Source organism: Panicum virgatum, chromosome 3K (genome assembly GCF_016808335.1).
Source record: "Panicum virgatum strain AP13 chromosome 3K, P.virgatum_v5, whole genome shotgun sequence".
NCBI classification, from domain to species: domain Eukaryota; kingdom Viridiplantae; phylum Streptophyta; class Magnoliopsida; order Poales; family Poaceae; genus Panicum; species Panicum virgatum.
The window spans coordinates 4,027,645-4,047,847 of record NC_053138.1 but is presented as its reverse complement, the minus strand read 5'-3'; the positions used below and the strand labels follow the sequence as shown (position 1 = coordinate 4,047,847).

Genomic DNA, 20,203 nt, shown 5'->3' with positions numbered 1-20,203 from the left:
GAAAAACCGAACAGCTCTTGGTGTGATGTAGTCGAATATCGTCACACATGTGGAACTTGATGTGTATATATAGGGGCCTGGATTACATCCCCCAGACTCATCAAACAGGTGTGATCTGCTATCATCGTTCTCTCTCACTATTCTTTCTCTCGAAAGACCACTTCTCTGTCACTCTCATTCCTCCTTCAATGGCATTCAACGACGATGAGAAACCTCATACTTCCAATACAGGTACAGTCCCTAATTCCATGCATGAATATACATTTAGAAATGATAATTGATCGAACAATAATCATTTGTTTTTCGTGGCTATATATGGGTGCAGGAAGCACAAAGGGTCTGGTGATGATGAAGCCGGTGAAGTACTTCAAGGATGATGCAGCGCTGACGGCGGACACGGTGACGGCAGAGGTGGAGATCAACGTCACATCCTCCACCACCGTGAGGGAGGGGCTGGACCTGGTGGCCGTGCTCGACGTCAGCGGCAGCATGAAAGGGGACAGGATCGAGAGCCTGAAGAAAGCCATGACGTTCGTGATCATGAAGCTCACCCCCGTGGACCGCCTCTCCATCGTCACCTTCTCCGACGGCGCCACCAGGCTGAGCCCGCTGCGCTCCATGACCCCGGCTGCCCAGAGCGACCTCAGGGCTCTCGTCACCGGCCTGCAGGCCAACGGTGGGACCAACATCCAGGCAGGCCTCGAGACTGGGCTGGCTGTGATCGCCGACCGCGTCAACACCAAGGCCCGCACGGCCAACGTCTTCCTCTTCTCCGGCGGGCAGCAAACCTCCGGCGACGCCAGGCAGGTCGACCCTGGCCAGGTGGCGATCTATACGTTCGGTCTTGGCAGGGATACGGACCACCAGCTGATGGGCGACATCGCCAAGAAATCGCCGGGCGGGACCTTCAGTTCCGTGCCTGACGGGTCGCGGGTGAGCCTCCCGTTCTCGCAGCTGCTAGCTGGCCTCCTCACCGTGGTCGCCCAGGATGTGGAGCTCACCATCACGCCCAAGATGGAGTACGGCGACGTGGACACCATAGTGGTGGCCCCTTGCGCCGAGTACATGCTTGCCACCGATGCCACCACCGGTGTGGTCACCATCAAGTTCGGCACCCTCTTCGCCGGAGAAGGACGCAGGGTCGTGATGACCCTCGCGTTCAAGGACGTGAGCGCCACCTTCAGTGAGGAGTACGACGCACCCATAGCCGACGCCGAGCTCAGCTTCGCCGCCCAGGGGAGGCCGCGAGACCGTCAAATCCCGCAGGACATCCAGATAAAGCGCACCCCCACCCCATCTCAGGCTCCTGGTGCGAGCAGCAGCAAAGCGCGGCAGGTGCATGTTGAGGTTATCAGGCAGGCGAGGGTGCTGGCGGGCGATGGTCAGTTGGAGGACGCCCGGCGCAAGCTGGTGGAGGCACAGGAGGCGTTGGAGATAAACATCGTGCTGGATCATGAAGGTGAGAAGCTTGTGAACTCACTCCGAGATCAGCTGCAGCAGCTGATCAAGCTCATGGATACGGAGGAGACGTTCGAGGCGCGGCGCCGCCCCTACGCCCTTGCCTCCGAGACCTCCCACGGCCGTCGTCAGCGCTACGCCGCCAGGGGCAGCGATGAAGACGGCGTCCGCCTCTTCGCCACGCCGCGCATGGACACCTACCGCGAGCAAGCTAAGAATTTCGAGGAGGAGGGCCGCGCCTACGCCCTTGCCTCCGAGACCTCCCACGGCCGTCAGCGCTACGCCGCCAGGGGCGGCGATGATGACGCCGTCCGCCTCTTCGCCACGCCGCGCATGGACGCCTACCTCGAGCAAGCCAAGAAGTTTGAGAAGGACCCCACGGCGGCGGCGCCCTCCCCCGCCTCCGACGAGGATTGAAGCAGGAGATCAACGGCAACCCGCTCAGCAACGCCATGGATCACGCGCGCATGCTCGTTTCCTTTCTTCATGAATTATTTGCCAGCATACAGAGTTACAGATACGTGTCCAATAATAAGCATGCTTCAAAGTGCACACCCCCGGTTTGATTTCATCCGTCTACCTTACTGTATTGTGATACGTCGTTATTTACCATTATATTGTACTTTCTTCTAAGTTGTAACATGGTTGCTTGAATAATTGAATTGAAGATAAAAAGTCATCGGTTGTGATTAATCTTCCTCTCTGGATATTTAGTACTGATGAGCAAGTTGTTTGCAAAAAAAACAAATCTGTCATCTGCCTAGATTGCACCTGGACAGCAAAAACTATATATGCACCTAGAAATGCATGCAAAACAGACTTGTAATTTACAACAGAGTGAGTAATAATTTAGAGCTACAGAGTGAGTAATAATTTAGAGCTTCCTATTGGACTCACTCAAGTCTACAGGAGAAGGTGACCTTCCTATTGTCTCTAGTAGTGTCCTTTTCTTTTCTTTCTTTTTTTTTGTTTCACACGGGACATGTGTCCTTTTTGGATTGTTTGATTTAGATTGTTCTTTCAATAGAATTATCATTTCCATGATCTATTAGATTGTTCTCATTATTAATAAATTTTCCTATGGCCAAACATTTTTCTCAATGTTCTGATCATCACTGGGATTGTTGTAGTAGTGAAAACGTATTGTTTGGTTGTATATATTGTTCCACTAGGTAATATTCATTTCCATACTATTCATATATATTTGAATTGTTCTTGCAGTTAATGATAATTTGTTTGTCCTTTTAATTTTTTTGTTCCAGTAATCTTATTGGAGTGTCTATATTTTTTTATATGTCTCATGTTGTATTTTAGATTGCTCAAAGTGCTAGTTCAGTCTTCGAAGATGCTCATAGGAGTAGAATTAGCATGCGTGCGCTCATAGAGATGAGTGTATGTGCGTTGTGAGTGTTTAAGTTGTACCGTATAATCTAAAGAAAGTGTTATCATTCGAAAATGGAACAATTATATAAGGTCTATTTTATAGATATCCTCTGTTGTATTTCTCACAATTTTAATTGTCATAAAAAAAGCCCACGAACCTCACGATATCTGGCTAAACGTGTTTGGGCCTCAAATGCACAGGACTTGTATGGCACAAGACGACGCCCTATTAAAAGGAAAAAAGTCTATTTTTGGCCATCCAATTTTTGTCTTGGTTTGGTTTTGGCAATTGAATTCGAAAATCGGGTATCCTTAACCATCCAATTATCAAAACCGTTCACATTTGGCCATCCGGTGGTTTTGCTGGGTGGTTTCGCCGACGTGGACGCAACGTGACAGTGGAGCCCACTTGTCAGCTTATTTTTTTATCTCTCTCCTTCTTCCCCTCTCTCTCTCCTCTCTTCCGGTCCCTCTGCTCGGCAGCCATGCGGCTCCGACCGCGGTGCCGTTCCCGGCAGAGCAAGGCGGGGCGGCGGGGAGGCGGGGCGGCCTGCGGCCAAGGCAGCCCGGTGGGGTTGGCGCGCGCTGCTCCCATCGTCTGCTCGAGCCTGCTGACTGCTGGCACCGCTGCTCCCTGCTGGCTGTTGGTGCCGCCTTCCCCTGCAGCCTGCCGCCGCCGCCGCCGCCCCCTATTGCAATAGGCGCCGCCACCACGTACTGCAGCCGCCAGCCGGTGCCACCTGCTACAGCCGCAACCGCCGCCCCTTGTGGGCCCACCCTACTGCATCCGCGCTACTGGACAGGAAGGAGGGAGCGGCGGTGGGGGCCGCTGAGGCAGGAGAGGAATGAGGGAGCAGCGGTGGCGGCCGCCGGGGCAAGGGAGGAATGAAGAAGGTAGCGGCGGTGGCAGCCGCTGAGGCAGGGGAGGAAGGAGGGAGCGGCAGGTGGGGCCGCCGGGGCAAAGGAGGTGCGCGGCGGTGCCCAGGTGAGGTGTGCGGTGGTGGATTTAGTCTGTGCGAGGACGAGCACCACCGCTGGCTCCCCTGCACGCCGCCGCAGACCACGCCTACGACACGCGGGCGGATCTAGGGTAGCGGCAATGTCTGGGTCCTGGCGTCCCACCCGCCGTGGCAGCGCAGTCAAAAGACAACGGGCGCCTGAGTGCACGAAGTCGTCGAACCCCACCTCGTCGGAGCACGCCGGCGGCAGCGGCGGTGGGGCGGCAGCTCGGGAACCTCCCGGCCTCCCTGCCGTCCATGGCCGCCGAGCAAAGGGACCTGGAGAGAGGAGAGAGAGGAAAAGAAGGAGAGAGATAAAAAAATAAGCTGACAAGTGGGCTCCACTGCCACGTGGCGTGCACATCAGCGAAACCATCCAGCAAAACCACCGGATGGCCAAATGTGAATGATTTTGATAATTGAATGGTTAAGGATACCCGGTTTTGGAGTTCAATGGCCAAAACTAAACTGTGGCAAGAGTTGGATGGTCAAAAATGGACTTTTTCCCTATTAAAATTGGGTCCAACAAGGAGTCACATGTAGAGAAGAAAAAGGAAAGAATAAAATGGTGCTTCTATATAATTTCTAAAAGATCGATAAGCTATCTATCTATAAAGTCGATTAAAATCTAAATTAGATTCAATATTTTTTAAAAATAGTTCAACATTTGAAAAGTATAGATTCAATATTTTCAAAAAAAACATACATCAACATGTTGAAAAATACTACATTCAACATTCTTATGAACTCTTTCAACATATCAAGAAAATATATTCAACATTTATTAAAACTTACATCAACATTTTTTTTCGAAATGGATTGCTTCTTCTCCGGCAGCAGCATAGGGATTTTTTTTCGATGATCTAATAACATTTCTTGTCCCCATTCTGCATCGCTTTCCTTAATAAAACCTTATACAGCTGCAGTGTTAAAGAATACGTGGGCCACACTGTGATCAGGCTTGGAGATAAAAATGTACCAAAGACTTTCAGATCTGGTCACGTTGCAATCGAGTCTCCACAGTTCCAATCCCTGTTCTTCCGCCCAGGCCGAACCATGGCCGACAAAGGTGTGCGCATGCTTTCATTTGTATAAAATCTGCTATTTTTCTGCGTAAGTCATTTTTGGCTGGTCTGCTCCAGTCTACTGATATCTCCACTGACCATGAGCAGGTTTGGTTTGTTCACTAGAATTCATGGCTACGTAGATGGTGGATGTGCTCCAACCTTCCGCGGCTCTTTCTTTGCAGTGTATGTAGTTTTCGTATTTCTAAATTTTGTTTATTATTATCTATCGAAATCTCTTCCAGCAAACTGGATTACAGCTGTCAATAGACTATAGTGCATCTTGATTACTCTGCTTCTGAAGTCTGCAGTTCTGATATAGATCAGAAGGTTAAGTTAGAGCTTGTTCCGTTAATCCCCTTCATAGAGAAGAAATTTTGGAGGGAATGAGAGAAATTTTGACTTGCTCGGTATTTAGTCCCTCCCAAATCCTCCAATCAACAAACTCTATTTTTCCTTTCTTCTCCCTCTTCCTCGTCCAAACCTATAGCTGGAAATCGTGCGCGAGCGGAGCCTACCGAGATGCTGACTAAAATCCTTCTCCCGTTTACAGGAGAAAAAAATCCTAGCCGTTAGATCTAGATTGGAGCGTCCCTGCTCATCTTCAACCTCCCGTTTCCAGGCTCACTTCTGTCACGCGTTGCCGTGCGCCGCTCACCGGGTCCGGTCCCGCTGCCCCCGCCGAGCTAACCCGGGCTCGCCGGGCCGTTCCCGTCCCTCCCCCACTCAGGCCATGGCGAGCCGTCTGCCTTTCATTGGATCGTTCGTTTGTAGACTTGATGATAACCTTGTTGCCGGGCCGTTCCACAGTGTACAGGATGAACGGCGTCAGGCCGCCATTCCTCATAATGACTTTGATCGGGGTCCCATTGGCCAACTCCGGTCACTGTTCCGCCATCCCGTACACTGCGGCAGCACTGTGGAACCTACGACGCGGGACGAAGCACGCCCGGCACTGCTCCCGTACTATTCTGCCAACTCCGGCCGTCCGGACTCCACCTCATTATACGTATGGCTCCGGACCCACCTCCTACTTGGGAAGGGGTCCGGTGACACCACGTGCCCCTCCAAGAGGGACGCACAGCCCACGCGGCCGGAGTCCCGGACCTGCCCCCTCGAGGGGTCCGGGACCTCCACGTGTCTCCCGGACCTCCTAGAGTGCACGCCAGCACTCCGTCCAGGGGGTCCGGGACCGCCACGTGCCCCGCCACCGCTGGTGCACGCAAGATCCTGACCTGCAGGGCCCACGGAACCCCACCGTGTTACATCCGCAGGACTGTACGCTCTACAGCGACGACTACTCCGCCTGCTGGGGCTAGCAGGACGCCGGCGCGATCTCCGCATGACCAAGGACGATGTCCAGGACGACCGCGACGCCCGACGTCATGCCCCACAGTGTACTTCCTACAGTGTTCGACCACTGCACCCCCGCGATTCGGGGGAAGACGACGACTTCCACGTTCCCTTGCTCATGTACTCCGCCCCTCCTTGTGACTATAAAAGGAGGGGGCATGCTTCCTTTAAGGAGGGGGGCTGGGCGTTGGGAACGTTATCTATCAGTCTCTGCGCTCGTGATCATCGTTGCACTCCCAGCACCACTGAGCACCCATCTCAACCGACTCTTCTTCTAGCAGAGATTTGGGGGCTTCTCTCCCTCTCTCGCCTCGCTTGTACCCCCTACTACAAGCACTCCGGGTGCAAGATAATACAGTGCCCTCGCACACCCCCTTTGCTGGACGTACGGCCCCGTGGCCGGAACCAGGATAAACCTGTGCGTTACTGTGTTGTCTCTTGCATCAACATCTGGGACGAGGAAACACGCAGCATTTACTAGTTGGGATCCGGACCCCCGGGTCAGGACGCCGACAATAATAGATGTATGAAACATAATGTTCATGTTTTTTTCATATTACAAATAATGATCTCTGATGTTCTAGTTAATTTTCAATGTTTGGTTGGAACACCCGATGAATCGGACATCCGGGCGCTAGCTAGCAGGGAAAGGGATCCGCTGCAGTTCGGCAGCCTGCAGTTGGGCCACTGACAGGTGGGCCTGCATGTGTGGGGCCCACGTGTCAGGGACACCACTGCAGGGCACTCAACTGCAGCAGATCTCGTTCCAGCTAGCAGCACCGTATAAGATAACAATATTCTGGTCTCGGATGCGTTAAGTTGCCTTGCCTGCCAACTTATTTTCACAGGCTCGCAGTTCAGCATAGAAAATTTTAAACTAAATTCTACCGCGTAAGCCTTGAGCCTTTTAATACCTGATGATTGCAACGACCTAGCCTTTTCTCTTTTTTTTTAATGACTACAAGATAATGATAGGCCTTTAATATTAGAAGAAGGTATCTATTCGTAAGAGATGATGACTTGCATCAAACGAAGCACCTAAAACGCATTTATACATCTCTGTAAGTTAGAAGCATGCATGTGAGCTAACACTTTTAATCCCTCATTAGATCCATGATCGCATCGCAATATGATCTAATTGATCAAGACTACATTAAAAAAAGAGGACTTGGGAATATTACATCTCATGCATGGCATAGACGATAGGATACCGTCACATGATTAGTGCCACACAGTCATTAGATCTCTATTAAAGATGTTTTCTTATGATTGTATTTTGTGTATCAGATACATGGAACATCAATAAAGTAATTGCTGGTCAAATAATGATTGTCCTAACAAAATGAAATATGCCGAACTAAAAGCCAATAGAGTTGACATGACATAAAGGAAATGAGCAGTGCCACTCTAACCTCTCCTGAAGCTAATGTTCTTCTAGACAATTTTAGATTCTCTTCGATGATTAAGTCACGAACAGATAAAAAGTTATATATAGTACTACCATGCCCATTCTTTTTTCGGTTTTGACATGTTGTCGCTCATTTGTTTTTGTATGGTAGAACTAGTTCTACCGTGATAGTGTCTAGATAAATTGGGGTAGTTTATAATAATAAGCCTGCATTTTCAGATTAATCCTTTTACAAAATTGATGATGAAAGTGTGTAGCAAATTTGTAATTTATAAGCATCGTCGTTTCACATGGAAGCTAGGCCATAATAAACTTACTTTAGAGGAAAAAATGAAGAGAAATGACAGATATTAGACACATGGGCCCTTAGGCGTGTTCAAACTATCAGTACTTGACTTTTTCCACATGGGTACATAGGTGGCTTGAAGTTGTGCGAGTTATGAGGAACCGAGCAATTGGTTAGGTTTTGTATGGTTGAACATTCTCATATGGCTTCGAGTCCTGACCCTGACTAGCCTGACTTTTTTTTTAGAATTTAAAATATTGTCCTTCTAACAGAGTCGAACCTTGACTTGGAGGCTTTACGATTCATGGGTATGGTTAGTACCATCACAGTACTCTTATTAGGGACGACTTGGCATGCGCTCATCATTTTTCCCGGTCACTATTTGCCCTATATTAATTGTCTTGTAGTTATTCAAAAATATATTTTTTAGTAAAAATTAGGTGTTTGGTGGTATTAACTTCTATGCGGCTTACCCTCTTGGGCTGGTAAAAAGCCAGCTGATTTCGACTGATTCAATAGCGTTTTGTGAGAGAGAATAAGTCAGAATAAACCGAAAGTAGACAAGTCAAAATAAGTTGATTCAATAGTAAAATGTGTCGGTGATATGCGATCCACTTTCAATAATTGTGTCCCACTTAAACCATAGGATGTTATAAATTCTTTAGCAAAACATGTCTACCTATTAGAAATCCATGTAGTCTACTTAATATTAAGTGGGTATTAAGAAGACTAATAAATTTAGCTTGGTCATTCAAACATGCTTTGTATATTTCTCTATGACACAATAGGACATTTTATTGTTTGCCAAGACACACTACTAGGGTCCACCCCAAAAATACCGGTAATCATTGAATCGGTACTAATGCTAGTATTAGTACAGAGTCCGATGCCTACCGGTATTTTTTGGGTGGATGGAAAGGTCTAGGGACCTTTAGTACTAGTTGGTAATATCATCCAGAACTAAAACCTATGCTTTTATACTAAGTACTGGTTGGCGTTACCACCCGATACCACTCACATTAGTACTAGTTAGTAATATCACTTGATACTAATTAATATCTACTATCTCTGTCTCAAAATATAACAACTTTTAGACAATCAAAGTTAAACATTTTCATCTTTGACCAATAATATCTCTAAAAACAATTACTTTTAAATAGAAAATATTACATGTTACGATAGTTGTTTCAGTATGAATAAAATAATATTACTTTTATGTTGTCAATCTGTATTTTTTCACCATCTACGAGCAAAGTTTGAAAGGTATGATTTGGAGAGAACCTAAAATTTAACTATATTCTAGGACCGATGTATTAGCCTTTAGTACAGGTTGGTGTTAATGGGTTTGAAATACTTTTTAACTTTTTTGGATGGGTCACGCTTTAGTACCGGATGGAAACATCACCCGGTACTAAGGGGCGCCTTTAATATTGCTTAGTACCCTATTTTCCAGTAGTGACGTTTCATATTTTCATATATGGACTTATAGGTACTGAGAGTCTTTGCTTCTAGGTCGTTGTTTTCTAAAAGGTATGAAAACCGAACTGCTCTTGGTGTGATGTAATCGAATGTGTCGTCACACATGTGTATGAGAGTCTGTCATCAATACACAATAAAGTACAACTTGCAATGGAACTTAATTAATGTGTATATATAGGGGCCCGGGTTACATCCCAGACTCACTCATCATACAGGTGTCATCTCATCGTTCTCTCACTGCTGCCTCTCGATCTCGAAAGACCACTTCGTTCTCTCTCACTCCCATTCCTCGCTCCCTTTGTTAGTTGTCGTCGTAGCCAGGCTCAATGGCATTCAACGACGATGAGAAACCTCCTACTTCCAATACAGGTACAATCCGTCGTCACCCCTAATTCAATGAATTAATGTATGCTATGCACCAATATAATGAACGAATAATAGGCATGTATAAGAATGATAATTGATCTAACAACCATCTGCTTTGCATTCATGGCTATATATGTATGCAGGAAGCAAAAGGGGTCTGGTGAGAATCAAGCCGGTGAAGTACCTCCTCAAGGACGATGCGGCGCTGACAGCGGACACGGTGACGGCGGAGGTCGAGATCAATGCCACATCCTCCACCACCATCAGGGAGGGGCTGGACCTGGTTGCCGTGCTCGATCTGAGTGGCAGGATGGACGGGGAGAAGATGGACAGCATGAACAAGGCCATGGCGTTTGTGATCATGAAGCTCACCCCAGTGGACCGCCTCTCCATCGTCACCTTCTCCGACGAGGCCACCAGGCTCAGCCCGCTGCGCTGCATGACACCGGCTGCCCAGAACGACCTCAAGGCTCTCATCGATGGCCTCCGGGCGAGCGGTGGAACCAACACCAACATCCAGGCAGGTCTCGAGACTGGGCTGGCTGTGATCGCCGACCGCGTCAACACCAAGGGCCGCACGGCCAACATCTTCCTCATCTCCGGCGGGCGCCAAACCTCCGGAGACGCCAGGCAGGTCGACCCTGGCCAGGTGGGGATCTACACCTTCGGTCTTGGCAGCAGGGACGATACGGAGCACCAGCTGATGAGCGACATCGCCAAGAAATCACCGGGCGGGAGCTTCAGCTCTGTGCCAGCTGACGGGCCGTCGGAGGTGAGCCTGCCATTCTCGCAGCTGCTTGGTGGCCTCCTCACCGTGGTGGCGCAGGACGTGGAGCTCAGAATCACGCCCAAGACGGAGGAGGGCGACGTGGACACCCTAGTGGTGGCCCCTAGCGCCGAGTACACGCAGGCCACCGACGCCCGCACCGGCGTGATCACCGTCAAGTTCGGCGCCCTCTTCGCCGGAGAAGGACGCAGGGTGGTGATGACCCTCGCGCTCAAGGACGTGAGCGCCACCTTGAGCGAGGAGTACGACGCGGCCATAGCCGACGTCGACCTCAGCTTCAGCGCCCAGGGGAAGCCGCGGGACCCTCAAATCCCGCAGGAGATGCAGACAATAAAGCCATCTCGATCTCAGGGCCGCCAGCGCTACGTCGCCAGAGGTGTCGTCGGAAAAGACGGCATCCTCTGGATGCGGTATTCGATCAGGCGAAAGGCCGCCCCAGCGGCGGCCGGCGGCGACGATGAGGATGTGAAACAGGAGACCGTTGCCAACCCGCTCAGCAACGCCGTCGCGAAGATCCTCAACACAAGCACCTAGCTCGCTCGGCTAGCTCTTAATTTCCTGTTGGATCACGCGCATGCTAATTTCCTTAATTTCTTCACGATTTGCTTATTTAATTTACGGTCCATCCAATAAGCACGCTTCGCAGTGCACACTCGCTCGTTTTTTTTTTTGATAAAAGACACTCGCTCGTTTTCATTATTTGTTATTCCATCAACTGCCATATGCTATATATATTTTGTGTACTGTACGTCATTTCCCATCATTAACTTGTACCATCTTCTAAGTTTAATTTGCTTGAACTGAATTGAAGATAGTATTAAACTCATCGTTGTCATTAATATCCCTCGATCCCTGGGTAGAGCTAGCAGAGAAATTAAGTTGTCGCAAACAAGCAATTTATCAATAAATGTGAAATATCGGGAATATCGGATTAACCCCCCCCCCCCAAATATTTTTACAATTTTGCTAGAAACAATATCTAAAACAATATACACCCCAGTTCTATGTATAATAATAAAGAAGTAAATCAATATATGAAGAGGATCGTTCCTTCCCCGCTCACGTCACCCATGGGCAACCCAATTGGATGGCCACCGCCGGAGGCCCTCCCCGCGGAAGTCTGCCCAAGCTCAAGGAAGATGGCAGCAGGCCTCCTACCACAAATTCCTCTCTAGTTTTCCTCTCCTCCAACTCACTAGTAAGCTTGGTGGCCGGGTGGACTTCGGTGCCAGTGGCCGGCGCTATTCGCTGGTGGGGGTCAGACCCACCATGTAGCCCACCGGATCTGGCACCGCACCCACTGGAACTGCACGGCGGTGCTTTTGCGTGGTGCGGCTAGGCGGCAGCAGCATTCCGCGACACGGGGCTCTTGTTGGCCGACCATGCCTCAGCTTTGCTGGCCGTTGTGCGTTGCTCGGTGGCTGCTCAACCAGCGATGGTATGGTGGCTGCTCAGCGACCGCACAGTGGTTGCCGGTGGTGAGCTGTGTTGTTGCTGCTGCTTCCTCGCCTTCTGACTGCAGGCTGCAGGGTCTCAAGGAGCTCAAGGCGAAAGTCGTGCCCGACATGTTGTCAGTTCTTTTGAAGGCGGTGTCCGTGGATGTCGCTCACCTCCTTGGAGGCGTTGTCATAGCTCTCTCTACCCTGCATGCAGAGGATCCCTCTGAGTGAAAACCCTACTCTGGTCATACCAGATCGACGGCGACAACATCGTTGATGTCACTTCCTACTTGTAGGCGTCGTTGTGGAGGAACCTTCTTAGCTTCAACTTCATGTTCTCTACAATGGTCCTTCGCTAAAATCCTTCCTCAATGGTTGCATAAGCATATTGCTGGCGAATGTCTGCTGAAAGTTTCTATGCCCCGTCATCATCCATGTTACTTGGTTGCATCGCCTCATCAATTGCTAGGTTGCGAGACCATGATCTCCTCTCTTGGATCTCCTCATGTTCCTCTCGTCGGCTCTCCACCTTTGAGGATTCCAACTCTTAAATGGTGTTGGCTGTCGATTTGATCCTGGATATGCTCCATAGGTGACGAAATCATGACCGTCGTCTGTTGGACTCGACTCTGAGCTTTACGGTCACTTGTAAAATGGAGATCGATAGAGTATAGTAGCTATGTTTTGAAGGATTGGCCTTGTAGCTATGTGCTTGTGTGGGACAATGATGGTGTATGCTCTTTTGTGCGGGTGTGTTCTCTTCTCACCCTGTTTGTTTTCCCTAAGTTGCTGAAGATCCATGTTGTTAGACTTTCAGCCTTCAAAAGGCCCTCGAAATGAAATTCAGGTGGGGATCCCCCCCCACCACCACACACACACACTAAAAAAAGTATATCAATATATCACAAATTTAGCATTAGATGATTGATTATATGAAATTTGGGTTAAAAATTTATCGCTCCCTAGCGATAAACATGATATATGGGAAATAAATTTCGGCGAAAAAGTTTTCCCTACATCTACCTGAAGTACAAATATTTCCATGTATTTATCAAAGTGCAAGCAAAACCTTTTGCCTGATGGTGGCTTACATTGGTTCCTCGAATCGAACACAGGTGACAGGACAATGCTATAACAATCTAGTATAGTAGTATACAAGTAGTATACACCAATGCAACTGATGTCTGCTAGTTGAGAATGATTTTGGGATCGAGCTAGTGATGGATGGAGGTGCTAACTAATAAAGACTAGCACAGTACTCCAGTCTAGCTTAGGAGAGGGTGATGAAGTCGTGGAGTGAGTCGACGAGGCTGGGCGGCCAGTGCTTGGTGTCCCTGACGTAGGCGAGGTCCGTGTAGTGCGGGTCCAGCAGCGTGGCGATGGCGAACTGGTTCTCCGCCAGCAGGGCCGCGTGCTTGTCGGCGTACAGCGCCGCCGCCAGCGCCGCGTGGATCTCTGCGCGCAGCCAATCATATCGATCGTCAGTCACTTCACTCACTTGAGATTATATATATTCATCATCAGATGCATGCATGCATGCATGGTGATCGGTCGAGCTGACCTGGGTATCCCTTGAGCGCGATGGAGACGTCCTCCATCTCGGCGATGGACTGATCGCGGTCGCCGATCTCGTAGAGCACGAGCGCCCGCCCCACCCGCGCGTACTCGGACAGCGCCAGGTCCGCGTACTCCGCCACCACGCGCGTGAAGGACGCCAGCGCCTCCGGGAACTCGCCGCGCGCCTGCAGCTCCCGCCCCAGCTCCAGCAGCCCCACGGCCTCCCCGACGCGCCGCGACACCGCCGCGCTCGCCGCCCTCTCCGCCTCCGTCACCAACGCCGGCCCATCGTACCTCACTAATAAACCCTGCCCTTCTCCTCCTCCTGCTCCTCCGTCAGCAGCAGCTCGCGCGCCGGCGCCGGTGCTGACGATACTACTGCCGGCGGCGAGGAGCATGCCGCTGGACGACGCGAGCAGCTGCCGCCTGCTTGTCGTTGCTCTCGTTGACGACGCTGCTACCGGTGATGGCGACATGCTTGTTGGTGACGGCGGCGTTGCACCGGAGGCGACCGGCGGCGCTGGAAGCTGCTGCATGTGGGGAGCTGAGGGAGGCGTGGCGCTCACATCACACACATGCCATCGTACGTCTCCTCGTGCAGAGGATAGAGATAAGGTTTGAGAGGCTACCCTAGCTAGCTGCGGGCTCAAAGTTCGATCGAGCCTGAATCGAAACAAATGGAAATAGCTAGCCAGCGGCCCGGCTGCTGTTGCTGTGAATTGTAATGATCGGCACACATTCGTTGAAAGGAATGGCCAGGAATGATCTTGGAATGGGCGGTTCAGACAAGATCTTTCTCCATCTGTTGGCACTGAGCGTGACACACACACACACACAAAGGTTTCATTTCTGCAGGCACAAGATGATCTGAGCCAACAGAGCCTGCAGCAGGCACCGGCACCGCTACCTGCCCCGAGACCTTCCTTCCTCTAATAATAAGGCCGGCCAGGCCGGCCACATGGCACAAATCCCTCACAACGTACAAAAGCTAGTTAATTAGGACAGGAGCTAGCGCATCATGCATGTTTGTTCGGTTTTACGCATGGTGTATATACAGCAGTATTTTTACTAGAGTCCAAATTAAAATTTACTGCTTGTTTATAAGGAATCCAAACCCCAGTCATTTTTTTCTACTTTTGTTCACACTCATTTGGCAATGCATATACGGCTGTACATATAAAAATCCTTGCAAGCCTGGCAAGTTAATCTATGAGCATGATACATAGCGCCGAAAATGTGATCAGACTGCATAGCTGCCGCTCTACCTTTTCCGAGTTGTCAGGTATAAATAGAATTCAGTTTCCAACGTTATTATATATTTTTCTTACTATGAGATTCTCAAATTCCACAAGTAAAGCTTCCTTTTCTTGTGCGTCCAAAAGTTTCATAGCATATAAAGGTTTTCAGTTTTTTTTTTAACTTTGTTTCTTTCCTTGCCCATTATATTCTATTTAATCTAGAGGGACACGTCTTTGGGCTAACCATTAAACCAGGGCATGCTGACAAAAGATAATGGGAGTTTGCAAGTTAAGCTATAATGGCATGAAACACTACACCTGCAGAGCAAAAAATGTGATCACACATAGTGTGTAGCAACAAGTGATTTCAGTTTCAAACTTTATTTGCAATCTCACATGTTTCCACTTCCACAAGTTTGGTTTTTCTAGCATGACAGAAGTGATGGATTTGGCAACTTGATCCCTTTCTCAAAAGTTCATTGGATATACATGTAACACAAAGCAACAGTTTCAAAGTTTTTTTTGAAAGCAACAGTTTCAAAGTTAACCTGTCTTTTCTGGGACGAACTTTCGTACAAGATGCAATAAGAAGGAAACTTCCTAGTGATATATATCTGTTGCTTCAAATATTTTTATTGCATACTGAAGTTCCATATTATTAATTTCTTAGTTTCCAGAATTACAAATCAACTTCAATATATATAAGCAACATACATAGGAGGAAAACCACACTAATAAAACAATTATTATCAAGTCTGCTTTAAAAACATATATATGAACGACGATAGTATACATGCATATATATTTCATTAAGCTTATAGTTTTAAAACAATAACATATAGTTTCATGATTTTGATCGGAATCTGTCTGAACATTTCCGAAGACAAGAATGAAATTATTTGTGAAGGAAGGCCGAAGTAGTGAATTTAATAATGAAATGAAACCTGTTATAAGATGGTGAAAACCTCCTCCTAGCCATTGCTCTCTCTGCTGATGGTAGTAACAGATCTGATCACATGCTGAATTCTTGAGCTCTTGCAGGGGCCAGCTTTGTGATTAGTGGCGGTATAGTGTAGCAAGGCAAGAACACTGTACAGAAAAGATAAGAATCACAAAACAAAGTGATGGCAACGGGAAACCAGTGCAGCGGCAACATAGAATTGAGATGGTTAGAGATAGATATGGACAAGAACAATGCACTATCATCAATTTGAGGGGAGGGGGTGCGCATTTGCTTATGCGAATAGGCTATATATACACCAGTCTTAGATGCGGGGATGGTCACTCGGCGCATTGTTTACTTTAAGGTAACGGCGGTGTAACGGAACCGTTTTGACTCAATTTGGCCCAAGTATGTGTCTATCTAAAGTCCACGGGAATTGGGCTCGCAACAAATGAAAGAAAGGAATCTCTAGCGAGGGAATCATCTGTGGGGAAAAAAAGTACACCGCAAAAAACACTAAAGGTGGCACAATGTGTTTCCTCTAGTAATGAGTACAGTCAATAGTTCCATTTAAATCATCTAGATTTGTTTTTGAAAATTCTAATTGTGAGTAAATTCCATACTTTGCTTTTAAAAAAATGCCCATATAGTGATGATAAAAATAACACTATTCCAAATCAATGGTATGTCGACATAGTTAGAAAACCTTTATTTTGACATTTTTGGCTAAGTATTTGACATTTAGGGGATATTTTCAAAATAAGTACCTTTCAGAGTTAACATAATCCCCAAAAGAATTTTAAGGACACATAATTTATTTTGAAGTACTTACTTAATTAGCATTTTTAAATGAAAGTGTTGTACGTCTAGTAATTGCGTCAAAATAAAAATGTTATTTCTAAACATAATTAAGCAACCAAGGTATGTTCATGGTTAAAATATGTATCTTGTCAACAACTCTAGCTAGAGATTGATAAAGTTTCAATGTCCAATGTTGCATATATAGATATCGACTATTTTCCTAATCAAAATTCATGACATGATAGATATACTTAATGTTTTAGGATGCTTGCTTCCAACCAATTAATTTAGGAATTATAATTAGCATAGTTTTCCAACTAATTAATTTAGGAATTATAATTAGCATAGTCTTTTGAAAAATCATGTTGATATGGAAATATTTTTGTTTTTTCCTTGCCTCAATGTATATCTTGCATGTGCATTAATGGCATCATATATAATTTTTAGAAAGAATTAATGATGCCATATGTATTCACACCAAATGTGAAGTGGTCTTGCATAACGTTCACGCTAATAATTGTATTATAATAATGTAGTAAGGGACAGGTGGCTCTCCAGTTACTACTATAAATAGATCCAAACAGCTTTCACATAACTCATCATGAGCAAACCATAATCCCCACCAGAGCAATACTGCTTCGATTTTGCATCTTCCCCAGTTTCAAAATTCTCAATGGAGAAGGTACTAGTTTTGATCGTTGGTGCAGGCCCATCAGGTCTCGCTGTAGCAGCATGCCTCGGCGAGCTCTCCATCCCCTACTGCATCATTGAACGTGAGGATTGCAGTGCTTCACTTTGGCGCAAACACACATATGATCGCCTCAAACTCCATCTTGCCAAGGAGTTTTGTGAGCTTCCTCACATGTCATATCCAAGTGATACCCCTACATACATCCCCAAGGAACTGTTTGTAAGGTATGTTGATGCCTATGTCGATCACTTCAACATTTTCCCCAAGTATAGCACTTCAGTTGTGTCTTGCAAGTATGATGAAGTGAGCAACTGTTGGGATGTCATGGCACATGACAAAGTAACTGGCCTAGAGATTGAGTATACAACAAAGTTCTTGGTTGTAGCAACAGGAGAGAACAGTGAGGGAATCATACCAGAGATCCCTGGGCTACATGACTTCCCTGGTGAAGTCATACATTCATCAAGCTACAAGTCATGGAATAACTATATTGGAAAGGGAGTGTTAGTGGTTGGATGTGGAAACTCCGGCATGGAGATTGCCTATGACCTTGCCAGCCATGGGGTGGAGACCTCCGTGGTTATCCGTAGCCCGGTATGAAATAATGCTACACTAATTCCACATATGTTATTATTTTCTCATTCTATTTCGAATACAAATCATGCATGCATGGTATACTTTTATTGATTCTATTCTTAATTTCATTATGTAAATACAGCTTCACATTATGACAAAAGGGTTGATTAACTTGGGGATGAAACTATTCAACTGGCACCTTCCCCTGAAATTTGTGGATTTCATTCTTGTGACTTTTGCAAACATTCGATTTGGTGATCTCTCCAAATATGGGATTGTAAGGCCCAATATGGGGCCACTTCTTCTCAAGGCAAAGACTGGACGCTCAGCAGTCATAGATGTTGGCACAGTTGAGCTAATAAAGAAAGGCTGTATCAAGGTGAGCGCATTTTCATGGTAGTATAGAACCAAAAGTGATACTACACTACTTTAAATTTCATAAAATTTATTCATGATTTATGTGCCATGTAGGTGCTTGGTCCAATATCGCGCATAAGAGGAAATTCTGTAGAATTTGAGGACGGAAAAGAGTGCTCCTATGATTCTGTTGTATTCGCTACAGGCTACAAAAGCACTGCAAACAGGTGGCTTAAGGTATATATCTATATAAGCAGAGTAGTCATTAAAGAAGGAATTATTTTAGCTTTTCCTGAACAATTTGAGGGTGGCAGTCATTAAAAAGCTTCTAATATGCAAACCTATGAAAAATGGAGGATGATTATACCATATTTTTAGTGCTTACAAGAGGGGCAGTTACTAAAATATATACAAACCTCCACCACCTGTGGGAAAGCTACTGCCTTTTTGTTTGCTAGCTTAATAATTAACCAGCAACTGAGTACTGAATTCTATTTAGAAATGCTATCAATTCTCTTTAAACTAATGGTCTGACAATCAAAATATGTGGTGAACAAAATGCAGAATGGTGAGAGCATGCTGAACAACAATGGCATGCCCAAGAGGGCGTTCCCCAATCATTGGAAAGGTGAAAATGGCCTCTACTGTGTTGGGCTTGCAATGAAAGGGTTGGCTGGTATTTCTCATGATGCAAAGAATGTTGCTGCAGACATCAAGTCCATCGTAGACTCGATGGGGCCATTTTAACTATCCTCTTTGGAGAGTTAAGATACCAGGAGAACGACTGTTGGCTTGCTAGCTATTTAATTTCCTTTGCTCTAGTGTGGATTTTGGTTTGAATAAGTTTGTTGGCTTGAAAACTCCCCCTACCTGTTGTACCGCCATGAGTGTATGCTTTGTGCTTGTTCCTTGACCGCAGCTACTATATGGTAATGGTGTGTAGAGAATGTGGTGATCATGCATGCTATGCGTGCCAGCGTTGTAATCGTGTGTGTTATCTATGTTTTGTCTGAATAATGGTGTGTAATGTTAAAGTCGTTCAAATGCTATGGTATCATAATAATATCTATATTCTATACTACTATGGTGTTGTCATAAATTGTACCGTAGTTTAGATCTTTGGCACATCTCTAATTATTTGATGCTCACTCTTATAACAAGTTTGTAAAGAGGCCGGTGTTGCCAAAGGTATACACTATACAGGTACCCCCGGTGTTTCTTTATTCAAATGTGTGATCTCTTCTGATGCATGAGCAAGTTTTCCACCAAGTTACTCTCATGATTTATTTGTTGTCCAAACTCAGGTGTTTGATACATATATATATAGTACACCTTTATTAATTACTACGCTTGGGATGCTTCTCTTTGGCCAAACCGCGCCGTTCTCTGCACTGGAAGTCCTTCAACGCCTATAAGCACTCATCCTCCCCAAAATCAGGCCACATTTTGCTGGTGAAGTAGTAGAGCTCGGTGTAGGCAGACTGCCAGAGCAAGAAGTTGCCGAGCCTCAGCTCGCCGCGCTTGTTCTGATGAGCAGCAGGTCGGGGGAGGCGACCGCCTCGTTGATGTCCTCCGGCCTGATGAGCAGGTTGCATTGTCCAGCACCTTGGCGGCAAGCTCCCGGCACGCCTGCACGATGTCCCACCGCCCGCTGTAGCCTGTCGCCACTATCATATTGAACCGCGAGTAGTTCCTCCTTGTCATGATCTTCTCAACCTCCCGAAAAGAGTCCTGCAGAGAAGCTGATGACCGGATTGAGGGATCGCCGATGACATGCAGCCGAACAGGTCAGATTAGAAGCAAGGCCCGTGAGGAGCTTTTAAGGTTTGGTTTGCATTTCTATCTCCTTGCACTTGTTAATTAATTCCTGATTTACTGTTTAGTTTAGTTTGTTAGTGGTCTCTCAAATGTTGATTAATATGATGCATGCTTAGTTAAATCAGTTAATTAGTATTTGACTAGTCTATCAATCCGTGCTCTCGCACGGGCTGTTTTTTTTAGATTAAGGAATAAAATCCC

The 20,203-nt window shown here is 46.8% G+C and overlaps 4 protein-coding genes and 1 pseudogene across 4 annotated transcripts; 3 read left to right on the top strand and 2 right to left on the bottom strand.

Annotated features, from left to right (window-relative positions):
- The first annotated feature begins 339 nt into the window (after positions 1-339).
- On the top strand, positions 340-2,151 carry LOC120700697 (E3 ubiquitin-protein ligase WAV3-like). The gene has a single exon (XM_039984938.1). The coding sequence runs from the start codon at positions 346-348 to the stop codon at positions 1,873-1,875; it is 1,530 nt and encodes a 509-aa protein (XP_039840872.1). The 5' UTR covers positions 340-345; the 3' UTR covers positions 1,876-2,151.
- A 7,501-nt stretch (positions 2,152-9,652) lies between these two features.
- On the top strand, positions 9,653-11,313 carry LOC120700695 (E3 ubiquitin-protein ligase WAV3-like). Its single transcript, XM_039984936.1, has 2 exons — positions 9,653-9,798; positions 9,939-11,313. Exons 1-2 carry the CDS (start codon positions 9,756-9,758, stop codon positions 11,114-11,116), a joined length of 1,221 nt encoding a protein of 406 aa, XP_039840870.1. The 5' UTR covers positions 9,653-9,755; the 3' UTR covers positions 11,117-11,313.
- A 1,726-nt stretch (positions 11,314-13,039) lies between these two features.
- Positions 13,040-14,284, bottom strand: LOC120696903. The gene is made up of 2 exons (XM_039979933.1): positions 13,583-14,284; positions 13,040-13,476 (listed from the first exon to the last, which is right to left on the bottom strand). Exons 1-2 carry the CDS (start codon positions 14,112-14,114, stop codon positions 13,292-13,294), a joined length of 717 nt encoding a protein of 238 aa, XP_039835867.1. The 5' UTR covers positions 14,115-14,284; the 3' UTR covers positions 13,040-13,291.
- Positions 14,285-17,189: 2,905 nt separating this feature from the next.
- LOC120700689 (probable indole-3-pyruvate monooxygenase YUCCA11) lies at positions 17,190-19,184 on the top strand. Its single transcript, XM_039984931.1, has 4 exons — positions 17,190-17,845; positions 17,970-18,206; positions 18,299-18,421; positions 18,749-19,184. The coding sequence occupies exons 1-4, from the start codon at positions 17,234-17,236 to the stop codon at positions 18,929-18,931; spliced, it is 1,155 nt and encodes a 384-aa protein (XP_039840865.1). The 5' UTR covers positions 17,190-17,233; the 3' UTR covers positions 18,932-19,184.
- A 337-nt stretch (positions 19,185-19,521) lies between these two features.
- Positions 19,522-19,972, bottom strand: LOC120700369 (annotated as a pseudogene).
- Positions 19,973-20,203: the final 231 nt, after the last annotated feature.